Below are 15,899 nucleotides of genomic sequence, written 5' to 3' on the forward strand. Positions count from 1 at the left end.
ATGGCGATGGCACCCCCACCTCCAGTGCTGTCGTCAGGTGCCGCAGGGCCCCATTGGCGTTGGCCATGCCTGCGTCTCCTCATGTTCTAGCCCTATGCCACAGTGCTCATGCAGCATGTCATCCTGCCCTTGCTATCAGAACCAGCTGCTACTGCTCCAGATAAGATGGATGTGTCTCTCATTGGGCTGCTGGTATCTTCTCTGTCACCTAGGCACCCTCTTTGCATGAGAGAGTATTTTGCAACTAGTGTGTATGGGGGTGAGTGCACTGAGTGTAGTGTCACCACATGTGGGTACTTAAATGAACTGCCAACAGTATCAGTGTGCACCTGTAGGAAGTGTGCACATGAAGCAGTCTCCTGCGCACTGTTTACTGGAAACTCATGCTTACATAAGCATGGAATAGCGATGACTGACCCTCACTTTGTTCTCTTAGTTTGTACTGCTCACAGCAGTTGTTTTTTGTATTGCTTATGTTGCACTTTCTGTATGACTCTTTTGTCTTGTTTCATGTGGAGTTATGAGAAGATGATTTCAGTTATTATTCAGAGGTATATGAATAAAGCCAAATTTGTGTTACTTGGATCTGTTTCGTGTATTACTTGATTACTACAATTGTCAGCTTTTATTCTTGTGCTGTAATTGTATAATACTATGTTTAGCACTGATGTACAACTTAATCTGAGATACATGACGCTTTCAAGTATGTAATAAATGGTACAGTCATATTTTTATATTCTTTTAATTTTATATTATAGTACTCTCTTGATGATAGCCTTCCAATCCATCTGGTTGCTATTTTTTCCTTTTTCAGCAGTCCATTTGTATGGACATTCACTCTCCTTCCTCATATTATTATACAGTATGATAAATGTGGATGCATTAGTCTGTAGTACAACTTTAAAAATACGTCTACATCTAGTGTGGGACATTTTCTTCATTAAAATACATTTCTGCTTATTTTAGAGGTGATCTCTTCTATATGAATTTCATTTATTGTACTCTTTACAAGTACTTCCATGTAGGATGGTTTCTTTTCATTTACAAATAAATGGTTTTCAGTTAAATATTCTTGTTTCTAAATCATTTATTGAGCCTCTACTTACAATGAGGAATGTATCATCTGCATACATCATTACATTTTCTTTTACTGGTGCTGTCACATTATTTACATGCTATATAAACATTAGTGGATCAAGTTTTGAGCCTTGTGCTATCCATACTTTACACTTGAAATCAGAGTAAAAGGTTTCCATCTTATTGTTTACATTTTATCTTAACTCTACTCTTTGTTCTCTGCTTTCTATAAATGACTATTAGATTGACTGCATTTGCCCTGATACCATATCTATTCAGTTCATCTAACAAAGTAGTGTGACATCCACTGTCGAAGGCTTTTGAGAGATCAAGAAATTTATTACAAGCTTTCTTTTGTACTTCCAAAGCTCTGGCCGTATGTGTTATGAAACTTGCCACAGCTCGTTTAGTACACTTCCCTTTCCTAAATCCATGCTGTGCTTCATCCAGGATATCTTGTTTTTTATGAATTTTATAATTCTGTTTTAATAGCTATTTCTACAATTTTTTAAAATGTGAGTGTAATTGTTATAGGTCTGTAGTTTCCAGGACTGCTTTGTGACTGCCTTTGTAAATTGCACTACTTTACTCTTTTTCACAGATGTGGAAAACAGTCTCTTCTCCATTATCAACTCTAATAGGAAGCCCAGAGGCTTAACTAGATACTGTGAACAGTGGTTACTTTTGCAGATATTCCATCTGTGTCCTTTCTTTCCTTGTGTTTCAGTGATCTGATTTTATTTGTAACTTCTGTTTGGTCTGTTTGAAATAGGAATAGACATTCTGTTGTTCCTGGTACAGCTATACTCTCTTTAGTCAATGGTTCATTTTGTTTTATTAACTTATGAATTATACTTACATAATACTGATTTAAAGTGGAACGCACTTCACTTGGGGCCAGTCAGTTATTTTCCTTGAGCTTTAAGAACAACACTCCCACTTTCTGTCTTATTTGATTCATTTCTGCTTGTATTTATGTGAGACCAGATTGTCATAGAAATATTTGATGAAGTTCCTATTTGATGTTTATAATTGGCAAAGTAACAAATTAACCTGGTAAAAGTTAGCATTTTTAAATCAGGAAAATCAGGGCTACAAAACTAGAGTGCTGAATTTTGTAAATATTGATTACTTAATAGTTGAATGTTCTGGGACTTGAAAATTTGATTACATATTCTTTCTAAAATTGAGAATTTTAGTAGAAAGTAAGGTGTGTACTAAGAAGAGAAGAGTGAGAGCTGTAAACTGATAGATATAACACTTCACTCAAAATCACTCATTAATTCACTCCCAATTCCATCTTGATGTGTTCTTGAAAGCTCTTAAAGTATGAAAATTTCTTTATACAAATTATTTCCAGATTATTTCACTGCAGTATCATTGTTGATAATTGAGATGCTATATCTTGAACAATTAATTTTGATGAACTAGAACCTGAACATGAAACTAACTATTTTGTGTACTAGCCCCATATTTGTCCTTTACAAAATGTTACCAAATAAAAGAAAAAAAAAAAACAATCAGGAGTGGCACAAGAGCTAGTGGATTTTGTAACATCCCCAAACTCCAGCTTATATTCTTTGATAGTTACATCCAGGATGTTTGCCTAGTTGTATCAGTTTTTGATCTGTTAATATACTAATTACTACAGGGTGTTTCAAAAATGACCGGTATATTTGAAACGGCAATACAAACTAAACGAGCAGCGATAGAAATACACCGTTTGTTGCAATATGCTTGGGACAACAGTACATTTTCAGGCAGACAGACTTTCAAAATTACAGTAGTTACAATTGTCAACAACAGATGGCGCTGCGGTCTGGGAAACTCTATAGTACGATATTTTCCACATATTCACCATGCGTAGCAATAATATGGCGTAGTCTCTGAATGAAATTACCCAAAACCTTTGACAATGTGTCTGGCGGAATGGCTTCACATGCAGATGAGATGTACTGCTTCAGCTGTTCAATTGTTTCTGGATTCTGGCGGTACAACTGGTCTTTCAAGTGTCCCCACAGAAAGAAGTCACAGGGGTTCAGTTCTGGCAAATAGGGAGGCCAATCCACGCTGCCTCCTGTATGTTTCGGATAGCCCAAAGCAATCACACGATCATCAAAATATTCATTCAGAAAATTAAAGACGTCGGCCGTGCGATGTGGCCGGGCACCATCTTGCATAAACCACGAGGTGTTCGCAGTGCCATCTAAGGCAGTTTGTACTGCCACAAATTCACGAAGAATGTCCAGATAGCATGATGCAGTAATCGTTTCGGATCTGAAAAATGGGCCAATGATTCCTTTGGAAGAAATGGCGGCCCAGACCAGTACTTTTTGAGGATGCAGGGACGATGGGAATGCAACATGGGGCTTTTTGGTTCCCCATATGCGCCAGTTCTGTTTATTGACGAAGCCGTCCAGGTAAAAATAAGCTTCGTCAGTAAACCAAATGCTGCCCACATGCATATCGCCGTCATCAATCCTGTGCACTATATCGTTAGTGAATGTCTCTCGTGCAGCAATGGTAGCAGCACTGAGGGGTTGCCGCGTTTGAATTTAGTATGGATAGAGGTGTAAACTCTGGCGCATGAGACGATATGTGGATGTTGGCGTCATTTGGACCGCATCTGCAACACGGCGAACGGAAACTCGAGGCTGCTGTTGGATCACCTGCTGCACTAGCTGTGCGTAGCCCTCTGTGGTTGCTGTACGCGGTCGCCCTACCTTTCCAGCACGTGCATCCGTCACGTTCCCAGTCCGCTGAAATTTTTCAAACAGATCCTTTATTGTATCGCTTTTTGGTCCTTTGGTTACATTAAACCTCCATTGAAAACTTCGTCTTGTTGCAACAACACTGTGTTCTAGGCGGTGGAATTCCAACACCAGAAAAATCCTCTGTTCTAAGGAATAAACCATGTTGTCCACAGCACACTTGCACATTGTGAACAGCACACGCTTACAGCAGAAAGACGACGTACAGAATGGCACACCCACAGACTGCGTTGTCTTCTATATCTTTCACATCACTTGCAGCGCCATCTGTTGTTGAAAATTGTAACTACTGTAATTTCGAAAGTTTGTCCACCTGAAAATGTACTGTTGTCCCAAGCATATTGCAACAAACAGTGTATTTCTATCACTGCTCGTTTACTTTTTATTGCCGTTTCAAATATACCGGTCATTTTTGAAGCACCCTGTAAAATGACTCCAATTGAATTTTCTTACATGCTAACAAATAACACAGAAATATATGGCTTTTATTTACAAAATGAATATATCTCTTTGTGTCTGCAGAAATATAAATTTTGTAGGTGAGACAATCAACTTAATTTAAACTAGAGAACTGATGCTATTGATTCACTTCCAAAGTGTATATGAGAATTCTTTACTGAAAAAAAGAACTTTGTACTGCAAATTCCAGGGGGGAGGGGTGTGTATGGGGGAGGGGGGGGGGGGAAGGGGCCATAGACTTCTATTGACATATCCTTCATTTATTTTAGCTTTCTTTGCAACAAAAGCCATGTCACATCTAAATGCATTAGTGCAATTACGAACCATTGCAGTTTATTTGTGTACTATGCTTGGTTGTTTAACAATTTAGGCAAAACTTCAACACATTGGATGCACTGGAGACAGCATAAGTAAACATAAAATGATGTATCTGTATGCTATGGTAAAATAGGGAATTGGAAGGTTCTCTGCAGAATCAGTGATGAAAGACACATACGGAAAATACTGACAAGAAGAAGGAACAGGATGACAGGACATACATTACGACATCACGGGGTAATTTCCATGGTACTAGAGGGTGCTGTAGAGGGTAAAAACTGTAAGGGAAGGCAGAGATTGTAATACACACTACAACAAAATTGAGGACATCGGAAGCGTGTACTATTCTGAGATGAGGAGGTTGACACCAGAGAGGAATTTATGGCAGGCAACATCAGACCAATGAAAAGACTGATGATTGAAACAAACAGTTGTAACCCTGAGACAAGGTCTTGGTGTTTGCTATGCTATATATTATTCTATAGACAGAGGCAAAAAGACCTCATTCAATAAAGTTCATTTATATCCAAAACTGAATCGATAATCGGTGAATGTAATACTTAGCACAATCATCATGCTTGAATAATTTATGTGAACCATGGGACATTTCAATACTGTTTAGTCTAGACTGTTAGTGATATGTTACCATAGAAATTAATAATTTGTTAAATGCTATCCTTCAGGCTAATTAGGCACTGAAAAATGAGTTGTAACTGGATTTAGATCTATTATAGTAATTTCATTTGTTTCTCATCCTATGAAAACCTTCATGTATTTGAAAAGTACATGTGGAAACACATTTCCCTCGTGTCAATAAAGCAATTATTGAAACTCATTTCTTGTTTATGACTTAGGGTTTTAAACTGCGGAGATTAAGTACTTACCTACACCGAAGTCAACAGTTGCATACACATCTTGTATTTTTCCACATCGCAGCATGATGTCCGAACTTCCATCTGTTGTAAACAATAGTGCATCATTTCTAACATACTGTTTGAATTTATCTCTCAGCCAGCTAGTGTAAGTAAAATCACATGCTGGATAACTACCATACTCATTTTCAACCTGTAAAAGTTTGTGTATCAGTCAGATACAATATGCCATTGAAAGTCCTTTTTAATATTTTAATTTATGAAGAAGATTACCTGGACCATTATAACAGGTCCTCCATTGCCATAGAACTTTGGAGCTACCAGTGGCAATAGGTAGCTTAACCAACCATCCACATAATTTAGGAAACCTGAAAGAATACATTCATGTGACTTTAGTATTTGTTGAATTGTATCACAAACAACAATATATATATATATATAATATGACTGATAAATTAGTAGAACATATTTATCTGTCTGTGATCCAGTGACATCCCCAATCATGACTGCAATGAGCATGCGGCCATTGAGACTGGACTGTGGATCACTGGAAATATGTTGTCCAGTCTGATGAATCACATTTTTTGTTATACCAGACCAGCACTCATGGCTAAATACAATGCCATCCAGGGAATGACTGTTTCATACATGTAGGGTGGAGGGACAGTATTATGCTATGGGAGAAATTCACCTGGGATTCCTTGGGACCTATGGCAGTTATCAAAGGCACCATGTCAACCATGGACTATGAAAACATTACTGCAGATGACCTGCATCCCTTCATGCTTGAGGTCTTCCCTGATGATAATGGCATCTTCCAGCAGGATAGCTGTCCATGGTTTCAGTAGCATGATAGTGGAATGACATTGATGTCTTGGCCATCAAAGTCACCTGATCTGAATCTGATGAAAAACATATTGGGAGTTATCAGACACAGCTCTGCACCCATAAACCACCAACCCATAATTTATGAGAATTGTGTGATGTGTGCATACTGATCTGGTGCCACATACATTTGAAAATCTACCAAGGACTTGTCAAATCCATGTCACACAGAATCTTTGCTGTATTACATCCAAAGATGGACCAACATGATTAAGCATGTGGTAATATTTTTTTGGCTTTTCAATGTATGTAATGAATCTTTTCATACTGTTATTATTGTAGCCAGACTTAAATATTCGGTTTATCAATACAATTTACAAAAAATGTGATAAAACATTAGTAAAGAATAACCGACCCATCCCATTATTGGCAGTATTTTCAAACATTGTCAAAAAGATAATGGACAATTAACTTTTTTTAGTACAGGATAACATACTCAATAGCAAACAGTTTTGATTTAAAAAAGAATGATCAGACTGTTTTGATCTGCCAGTACATTATAAAACAGCACATACTACAATGAACAGTGAACAATTCATGCTGTAAACATTCTCCTAGACTGTCACTAAGCCATTTTTTCCAATATTGTTTCTATCAGGAATGCTAATTCAGCAAGGTATGCTTCTGTGATGTTGGAATGAAGCAGAATAGTGCTGGTAGAAGTAAAGTTCTGATCATGGGTCATCAGTCATGCCTGGATAACTCAGTCAGTTGGAGCACTGATCACAAAGCGTAAGGTTCCATGTTCGTGTCCCAGCCCAATGCAAGGCAACAGGAATAGAGGTAGGCATTTCGGTAAAAAGGGTATGGGCCATTTTAGATGAAGTATTTTCTATGAGGAAACTTAATGCAAGATAACTGCCACTTTTGTCTAATGCTCACAAAAAAAAAAATTAAATAAATAAATAAAAAAATTAAAAAATCTCAGCAATGTTGCAACCATGAAAAAATTGAGAAATTTAAGAACAATTGGTTGATACCTGCCGGCCGCGGTGGTCTCGCGGTTCTAGGCGCGCAGTCCGGAACAGTGCGACTGCTACGGTCGCACGTTCGAATCCTGCCTAGAGCAGGTCCTTAGGTTAGTTAGGTTTAAGTAGTTCTAAGTTCTAGGGGACTGATGACCACAGAAGTTGAGTCCCATAGTGCTCAGAGCCATTTGAACCATTTTTTTGTCAATACCTGAACATCTACTCCACTCATCAGCTCACTGGATTTGGTACCCTCATATTTCTAACTCTTCTCATATAAAAAGGAATTCATGATTGGAAAACATTTTGATCACAATCAGATGATTACGTGTTCAATAGATGTTTATTTTGCAGAACTTTCAGAACCACACTTCAAGGATGAAATATACTCATTGGAAGAATGTTGGGAAACACTTATTCACACATAATGTGACAATTTAAAAAAAAAAAAAAAAAGAAATGCAGCACTTTTTATCTACAACATGACAGTATGACTTACAGGGCATAATAATTCATAATTCTACCTTCATAATTCATCAGGTAGAAGATATACTGTGAACATTTTGAACAGTAGTATGGCAGACTTTCAAGATCAGCTTGATTTGTAACTATGTTCTTAATTTTAATTTATGTTGTGAGTTGCTAATCCTTCCATTATTTATGTTTTAAATGTAATTAGAAGGGTATCATCACCCAATGAGACATTTAATCTGCAGTATATGGAAGGTGCACTTGACGTTCTCAATACTTTGGGGCTGGTTTTTATATCATGACTTGGGCCCATACATTCAGGTTTTCAGGAACATGAACCAGGGTGTTAATTTTTACATTCTTGGAATGTCCCACCACAAGAACTGTTTATCATACTTGTGGATGGCATGGGAGACTGTTGCACACCAAGCATTGCCATTCATGGTCATCACACACCTTAGAAATAACCACTCGCCAGGGTAGCCGAGAGTGCTAATGCATTGCTTCCTGGACTCAGGTAGGCGCGCCAGCCCCAGATCGAATCTGCCTGATGGATTACTGATAAGGTCCAGTATGCCGGCCAGCCTGGATGTGGTTTTTATGCAGTTTTCCATTTCCCACTGGCTGAATACTGGGATGGTCCCCATGTTCCACCTCAGTTACACAACTTGCAGACATTTCAAAATGTTCCGTGACTTACACTAGACACAGACAGCTGGGGTACATTACTTCTACATCTACATCTACATCTACATCCATACTCCACAAGCCACCTGACGGTGTGTGGCGGAGGGTACCTTGAGTATCTCTATCGGTTCTCCTTTCTATTCCAGTCTCGTATTGTTCGTGGAAAGAAGGATTGTCGGTATGCCTCCGTGTGGGCTCTAATCTCCCTGATTTTATCGTCATGGTCTCTTCGCGAGATATACGTAGGAGGGAGCAACATACTGCTTGACTCCTCGGTGAAGGTATGTTCTCGAAACTTCAACAAAAACCCATAACGAGCTACTGAGCATATCTCCTGCAGAGCCTTCCACTAGAGTTTATTTATCATCTCTGTAACGCTTTCGCGATTAATAAATGATCCTGTAACGAAGCGCGCTGCTCTCCATTGGATCTTCTCAATCTCTTCTATCAACCCTATCTGGTATGGATCCCACACTGCTGAGCAGTATTCAAGCAGTGGGCAAACAAGCGTACTGTAACCTACTTCCTTTGTTTTCAGATTGCATTTCCTTAGGATTCTTCCAATGAATCTCAGTCTGGCATCTGCTTTACCGACGATCAACTTTATATGATCATTCCATTTTAAATCATTCCTAATGCCTACTCCCAGATAATTTATGGAATTAACTGCTTCCAGTTGCTGACCTGCTATTTTGTAGTTAATTGATAAGGGATCTTTCTTTTTATGTATTCGCAGCACATTACACTTGTCTACATTGAGATTCAATTGCCATTCCCTGCACCATGGGTCAATTCGCTGCAGATACTCCTGCATTTCAGTACAATTTTCCACTGTTACAACCTCTCGATACACCACAGCATCATCTGCAAAAAGCCTCAGTGAACTTCCAATGTCATCCACAAGGTCATTGATGTATATTTTGAATACCAACGGTCCTATGACACTCCCCTGCGGCACACCTGAAATCACTCTTACTTCAGAAGGCTTCTCTCCATTGAGAATGACATGCTGCGTTCTATTATCTAGGAACTCTTCAATCCAATCACACAATTGGTCTGATAGTCCATATGCTCTTACTTTGTTCATTAAACGACTGTGCGGAACTGTATCGAATGCCTTGGGGAAGTCAAGAAACATGGCATGTAACTGTGAATCCATGTCCTTGGCCCTCTGAGTCTCGTGGACGAATAGCGCAAACTGGGTTTCACACAACCATCTTTTTTGATACCCATGCTGATTCCTACAGAGTAGATTTCTAGTCTCCAGAAAAGTCATTATACTCAAACATAATACATGTTCCAAAATTCTACAACTGAACGACGTTAGAGATATAGGTCTATAGTTCTGCACATCTGTTCGACGTCCCTTCTTGAAAATGGGAATTATCTGTGCCCTTTTCCAATCCTTCGGAATGCTACGCTCTTCTAGAGACCTACGGTACACCGCTTCAAGAAGGGGGCAAGTTGCTTCACGTACTCTATGTAAAATCGAATTGGTATCCCATCAGGTCCAGCGGCCTTTCCTCTTTTGAGTGATTTTAATTGTTTCTCTATCCCTCTGTTGTCTATTTTGATATCTACCATTTTGTCATCTGTACAGCAATCTAGAGAAGGAACTACAGTGCAGTCTTCCTCTGTGAAGTTGCTTTGGAAAAAGACAATTAGTATTTCGACCTTTAGTCTGTCATCCTCTGTTTCAGTACCATTTTGGTCACAGAGTGTCTGGACATTTTGTTTTGATCCACCTGCCGCTTTGACATAAGACCAAAATTTCTTAGGATTTTCTGCCAAGTCAGTACATGGAACTTTACTTTCGAATTCATTGAACGCCTCTCGCATAGCGCTCCTCACACTACATTTTGCTTCACGTAATTTTTGTTTGTCTGCAAGGCTTTGGCTATGTTTATGTTTGCTGTGAAGTTCCCTTTGCTTCCACAGCAGTTTTCTAACTCGGTTGTTGTACCACGGTGGCTCTTTTCCATCTCTTACGATCTTGCTTGGCACATACTCAATCTAACGCGTATTGTATGATGGTTTTGAACTTCGTCCACTGATCCTCAACGCTACCTGTACTTGAGACAAAACTTTTGTGTTGAGCCATCAGGTACTCTGTAATCTGCTTTTTGTGTTGAACCATCAGGTACTCTGTAATCTGCTTTTTGTCACTCTTGCTAAACAGAAAAATCTTCCTACTTTTTTTAATATTTCTATTTACAGCTGAAATCATCGATACCATAACCGCTTTATGATCGCTGATTCCCTGTTCTGCGTTAACTGTTTCAAATAGTTCAGGTCTGTTTGTCACCAGAAGGTCTAATATATTATCGCCATGAGTCAGTTCTCTGTTTAACTGCTCCAGGTAGTTTTCAGAGAAATCACTTAAAAAAATTTCCCTGGATTCTTTGTCCCTGCCACCTGTTATGAACGTTAGAGTCTCCCAGTCTATACCCGGCAAATTAAAATCTCCACCCAGAACTGCTTTAACCGTGACCTTCACCCAAATCATTTCACAATTCGAATCTCCGTCAATTTCCTTTGATACTATTGCACTTCTTATCACTATAAACACGCCTTCCCCTTCACTGTCCAGCCTGTCTTTGCGGTATACATTCCAATCTGAGTTTAGGATTTCATTACTGTTTACATGTGGTTTCAGCCAACTTTCTGTCCCTAGTACTATATCGGCATTGTGACCGTTTATTAATGAGAGCAGTTCTGGGACCTTTCTATAGACGCTCCTGCAGTTTACTATTAGCACATTAATATTGTTATTCCCTGTTGCATTTTGCCTACTCCTGCCTTGCTGCGTCTCAGGAGGCATCTTGTCGGGCCTAGGGAGGGAATTCTCTAACCAAAAAAAAAAACCCCATGTGCACTCCACATGTACTCCACTACCCTTGCAGCCCCTTCCAGCTTGTAGTGCATGCCTGACCTGTTCAGGGGGACCCTACATTTCTCCACCCGATAGCGGAGGTCGAGAGATTTGCACCCCAGATCTCCGCAGGATTGTCTGAGCCTCTGGTTTAAGCCTTCCACTTGGCTCCAAACCAGAGGACCGTGATAGGTTCTGGGAACAATACTACAGATAGTTAGCTCTGATTCCACCCTGCGAGCGAGGCTTTCCGCCTTCAATTCCACCAACCACCTGTACGAACTGAGGATGACCTCTGAACACCGACAGCAGGAGTCATTGGTGCCGACATGAGCAACATTTTGCAGTCGGGTGCACCCAGTGCTCTCTATTGCCACCGGCAGGGCCTCCTCCACATCTCGGATGAGACCCCCCGGCAAGCAGACAAAGTGAACACTGGCCTTCTTCCCCAACCTTTCCGCTATTTCCTAAGGGGCTCCGTCACCCGCCTAACGTTGGAGCTCCCAATAACTAATAACCCCTCCCCCCGTGTGCCTGCTCTGACCTTGCTGAAGGAGCGGCCACACGTCCACTCACAGGCAGAGTGGGCGATGCCACACGGCCAGCCTCCACATTCACTCTCTGCCTCGTGCAAAGCGAACGCCGCTGAACCCGCCACTCCCTGTGGAGAGAGGGTGGCCCAACCGCGCCTGGTACCCGCGAAGATGTCTCCACAGCAGGGATAGTGGGTGAAGCATGTAACACCTGGGGTGTACCATGCGACGTACCAGACTCCCCACAGCCGCTAAACTCAGAGGCAGCAGCCTGAAGACGGCTGACTGCGGCCATCAACACGCTTAGTTGTTCGCGAACAGTGGCCAGCTCCTCCTGTGTCCGTACACAGCAGTCACACATCCTATCCATCCTAAGGAATCAATTTACTGTAGAGAGTTAATCAACTTTTAACTAGGCTGCTAATTCACTAAAGCTGCTGATTGTTGACTAAACTGTGATTGCTAGCCACTTCTTGTAGAAAACAATGAAAATAGCACTACCTGTCTCTGGGCTGTATTTAAAACAAACACTAGCACTACTGGCACTGTGGCTGACTAAAGGGACTCTCTCTGACTGTATTCAAAACAAACACGAAATCTATGGAACACTATTACTAGCACTCGACAATTAAAGGTTCCTAAAAGCAAAAACACACGGAAGAAGAAGTGACAAGTAAGAAAAATACAGTTAATACTTAAATTAAGGTAGCTTACTGCACGGCAGACATGAAGCAGATGGCAGTTACGATGACACTGACACTACTGACACTATGGGTGACTAAAGGGACTCTCTCTGACTGTATTCAAAACAAACACGAAATCTATGGAACACTATTACTAGCACTCGACAATTAAAGCTTCCATCCTGGAGGGTTTGGGGTGGCGGCCGGAAGGGCATCCGGCCACCTTCTGTAACTAACTCTGCCAAATCAATAGTAACACAGCTGACCCCACATGAAGTGGGACCAAGGCCCCAAGAAAGAAAGAACACAGCTTATAAAGAACCATAGCCCACCTTTTGTATTGTCTAGGAGACCACCATGAACATAGTGACCTCAGTGTAATTATTCTCTTTGAATAAAAGTGTCATTTATGTTTATCTCATTGCATATTTCTTTCAGTTATCTTCTGTACTATACTGGGGATGAAGTGTTATCCTTTCTTCTACCTTGTTACGATGAGAATGCCATGAAAATTCCTGTCTCCTAAGATGACAACAGCTGTGTTCAAAAGCCTGCATGTGTATGTTAGTGGTTTAACAAATACTCAGGGATCCTATTGCCACTAAATTGGGCTTCTAAATCGCATGCTGTCAATACTACACAAAATGTTTGGGACTATTTAGAAAAACAGGTGGAATATAACAAGGAACATCTCAAAATTTGGTAGCTGTAGAGCACCTAATCATCAATGAGTGGCTTCAGTGAGATATGAAGTACCTGGAGAAACTTGTAGATGGCTTTCCTCGCTGAAATGAGGCCATGTGGAGACTAGGGGCCATGTTATATGGCACTCATATGCAGTCTCCTGATTTTTGACCAGCATTTTTAATCATACTTTAACAGAGGTATTAAGGTTTACTGTCAAACACAGTTTTCTTCTGAAGATGCACTGTAACTTACAACACACTGCATCTTCTTGTTTGGCTCAGAGTAGTGGTGTGAAGTCTATTTCATCATCCTTCCAAAGCCCCAAACATGGGGGCGCAAGAGTTTGGGCACACCATTAAGAAAGAAAAATATATAATTTCATTGCATCCCACAGTCCTTTATAACCAGAAACTACTGATATTACAGGCCAATGATTAATGCTAATTCTCCCTTAAGCCAGCAGTGTATGTTTGTAGTTACTTGCTACAGAATGGTGCAGCAATAAATCAGCTACACAGTAAACTGCAAAATATAGTTGCACAGTTGCTGCTGTTCCTGACATTTTTTTTTAATTAAATGGGCAAAACAACATTTTAGGTGAGTGTGAGTCATTATTGTCCATCTCCATAGCTGTGTAGTCAGCATATATGGCTGCCGTGTGGAGGACCCTGGTTCAATTCCTGGTACTGTTGAGGACTTTTCTTGGTGGGAGGACTGGTGCATGGTGTACTCACCATTGTGGGGCCAATGAAGGGACTACTTGGACATGGGAGAATGTTGCAGACAGGCTTCACAGTATGGAAAATATGCAAAATGGCTCGGAGAGTGATGTGCCGACCACATGCCCCGCCATACTACATCTGCATAATGGCGTAAGGCAGAGGTTAGCAAGGCAGCCAGTAGACATCTCTTGGGCCTTCACAGTCTGGCAAGGATCTTGTATATTAGTCAATATTAATTGTATTTAGTGACAAGAGATCTGTTAATGATTAAACTCTTCTGGAGAGATGAGTTTCATTCTCCAAATGAAAGAAGGAAACATGTGTCCCATTAATCATAGATAATTACAGATAAGACGAGGATGGAGAAGCAAACCAGCTTCATCCCATTTCAAGGGAACCACCCAAGCACTCAAATTATCATTTTAAGGAAATCACAGAAAACTTATTTTTGGAAGGCTGGAAGGGATTTTTTTCAGTTATTTTGTTACCTTCCTTTACAGTTAGAGGGCTGGTATGACATTCTGTATTCATATACTTGTGTCATATGTAAGAAAAGCAAATCCTGGATCTTTTGATAAAGCAAATAGAGGATTATTTATGTATATCAGAAACAGAGGACATAAAATAGAGTCCTGCTGCACACCCTGACTGTTTGAAACTGTGAGTGCCTAATACATTCTGATTAACATGGAACTGAAACATTCAGCTTTTTGTTGCACATATGATATAAAACCAGTGAACCTGTTGGGCTTACTATTCCATAATACACTGGTGTGCAGAACTTATGGACAAAAGTAGCTTTCACATGCTGTGTCACTTCCAAGTAACACAGTTTGATGAAACTTGGACCAACATACAAAGAACTGCTACAGTATAGTGCAGAAGGTAACTGAAAGAAATGTGGACTGAGATGAACAAAAATGACAATTTTATTCAAAGAAAATAATTACACTGAGGTCACTGGATTCATGGTGTTCCTCTGGTCAATACATAAGGGTGGGTCATGGTTCACTATAAGGTGTGTGATGAGCACAAATAGCAATGCTTGCTCTGCAACATGCTCCCTTGCCATTCACAAGTTTGGTTCAGAGTTCTTGTAGTAGGAAATTCCATTCCTCCACCAGCACAGTTACAACTACTGGATAGTCATCGGTGTATGTGGACATGCTGCAGTAAGCTTCCACATGTGCTCAATGTGGTTTAAGTCGGGGAAAGACCAAGCCAGTCCAATCACCGAATATCCTCTCTTTCCGAGAGCTCCTACACCTGGACTGTTCAATGCAGTCATACACTGTCATCCATAAAAATAAATTTAGGGGCAAATGGACCCTGAAAATATGTATGTGGGGAAGGAGTACAGTGTCACAATAACATTTGCTGGTAAGCATACTGTATTCAAAGGTTTTGAGATGTTCCACAATGCTGTACATACTGTCATATGGTGAAGGGTGGAAAACATAATGCACCTAGGAACATTGTCGAACATGATTGTTTTGTTGGTCTAGGTGTTATGGTGTGAGGTGGCATAATGTTTCATGGGTGCAGTGACCTCCAGATTTTTTAACGTGGTATACTCACCATTCAAGATTATTGTGACACTGTACTCATTCCCCATGTGTGTCTTTTCAGGGGCACATTTGGCTCTTACAGTACCAAAGATAACTGAGAAACTATGCAAAGAGATGAACAAAATATATTCAAAGATAATAATTACACTGAGGTCAGAGTGATTCATGGTAGCCCCCGGAAAAATAAAAAAGACAGCTCATGGTTCTTTGTAAGGTGTATGATGATCGTGAATAGCAATTTTTGTGGGTGACAATGCCCAACCAAACTGAACAGTATAGGTGGAGGAGCTCTTGAAATGAGTGCATATATGGCAAATGGACTGATG

General features: G+C 40.3%; 1 protein-coding gene across 1 annotated transcript in view; it reads right to left on the reverse strand.

The window, feature by feature from the left end:
• LOC126298123 (beta-galactosidase-like) overlaps positions 1 to 15,899 on the reverse strand; it is a 263,518-nt gene that overhangs the window by 94,644 nt on the left and 152,975 nt on the right. Inside the window, exons 5-6 of the mRNA XM_049989441.1 lie at positions 5,771 to 5,865; positions 5,510 to 5,690 (exon numbers count right to left, since the gene is read on the reverse strand). Of these exons, the coding sequence (XP_049845398.1) occupies positions 5,510 to 5,690; positions 5,771 to 5,865 (276 nt within the window). The remainder of the gene's footprint in view (positions 1 to 5,509; positions 5,691 to 5,770; positions 5,866 to 15,899) is intronic.

This window comes from Schistocerca gregaria, chromosome X, assembly GCF_023897955.1.
Source record: "Schistocerca gregaria isolate iqSchGreg1 chromosome X, iqSchGreg1.2, whole genome shotgun sequence".
Taxonomy (NCBI): Eukaryota; Metazoa; Arthropoda; class Insecta; order Orthoptera; family Acrididae; genus Schistocerca; species Schistocerca gregaria.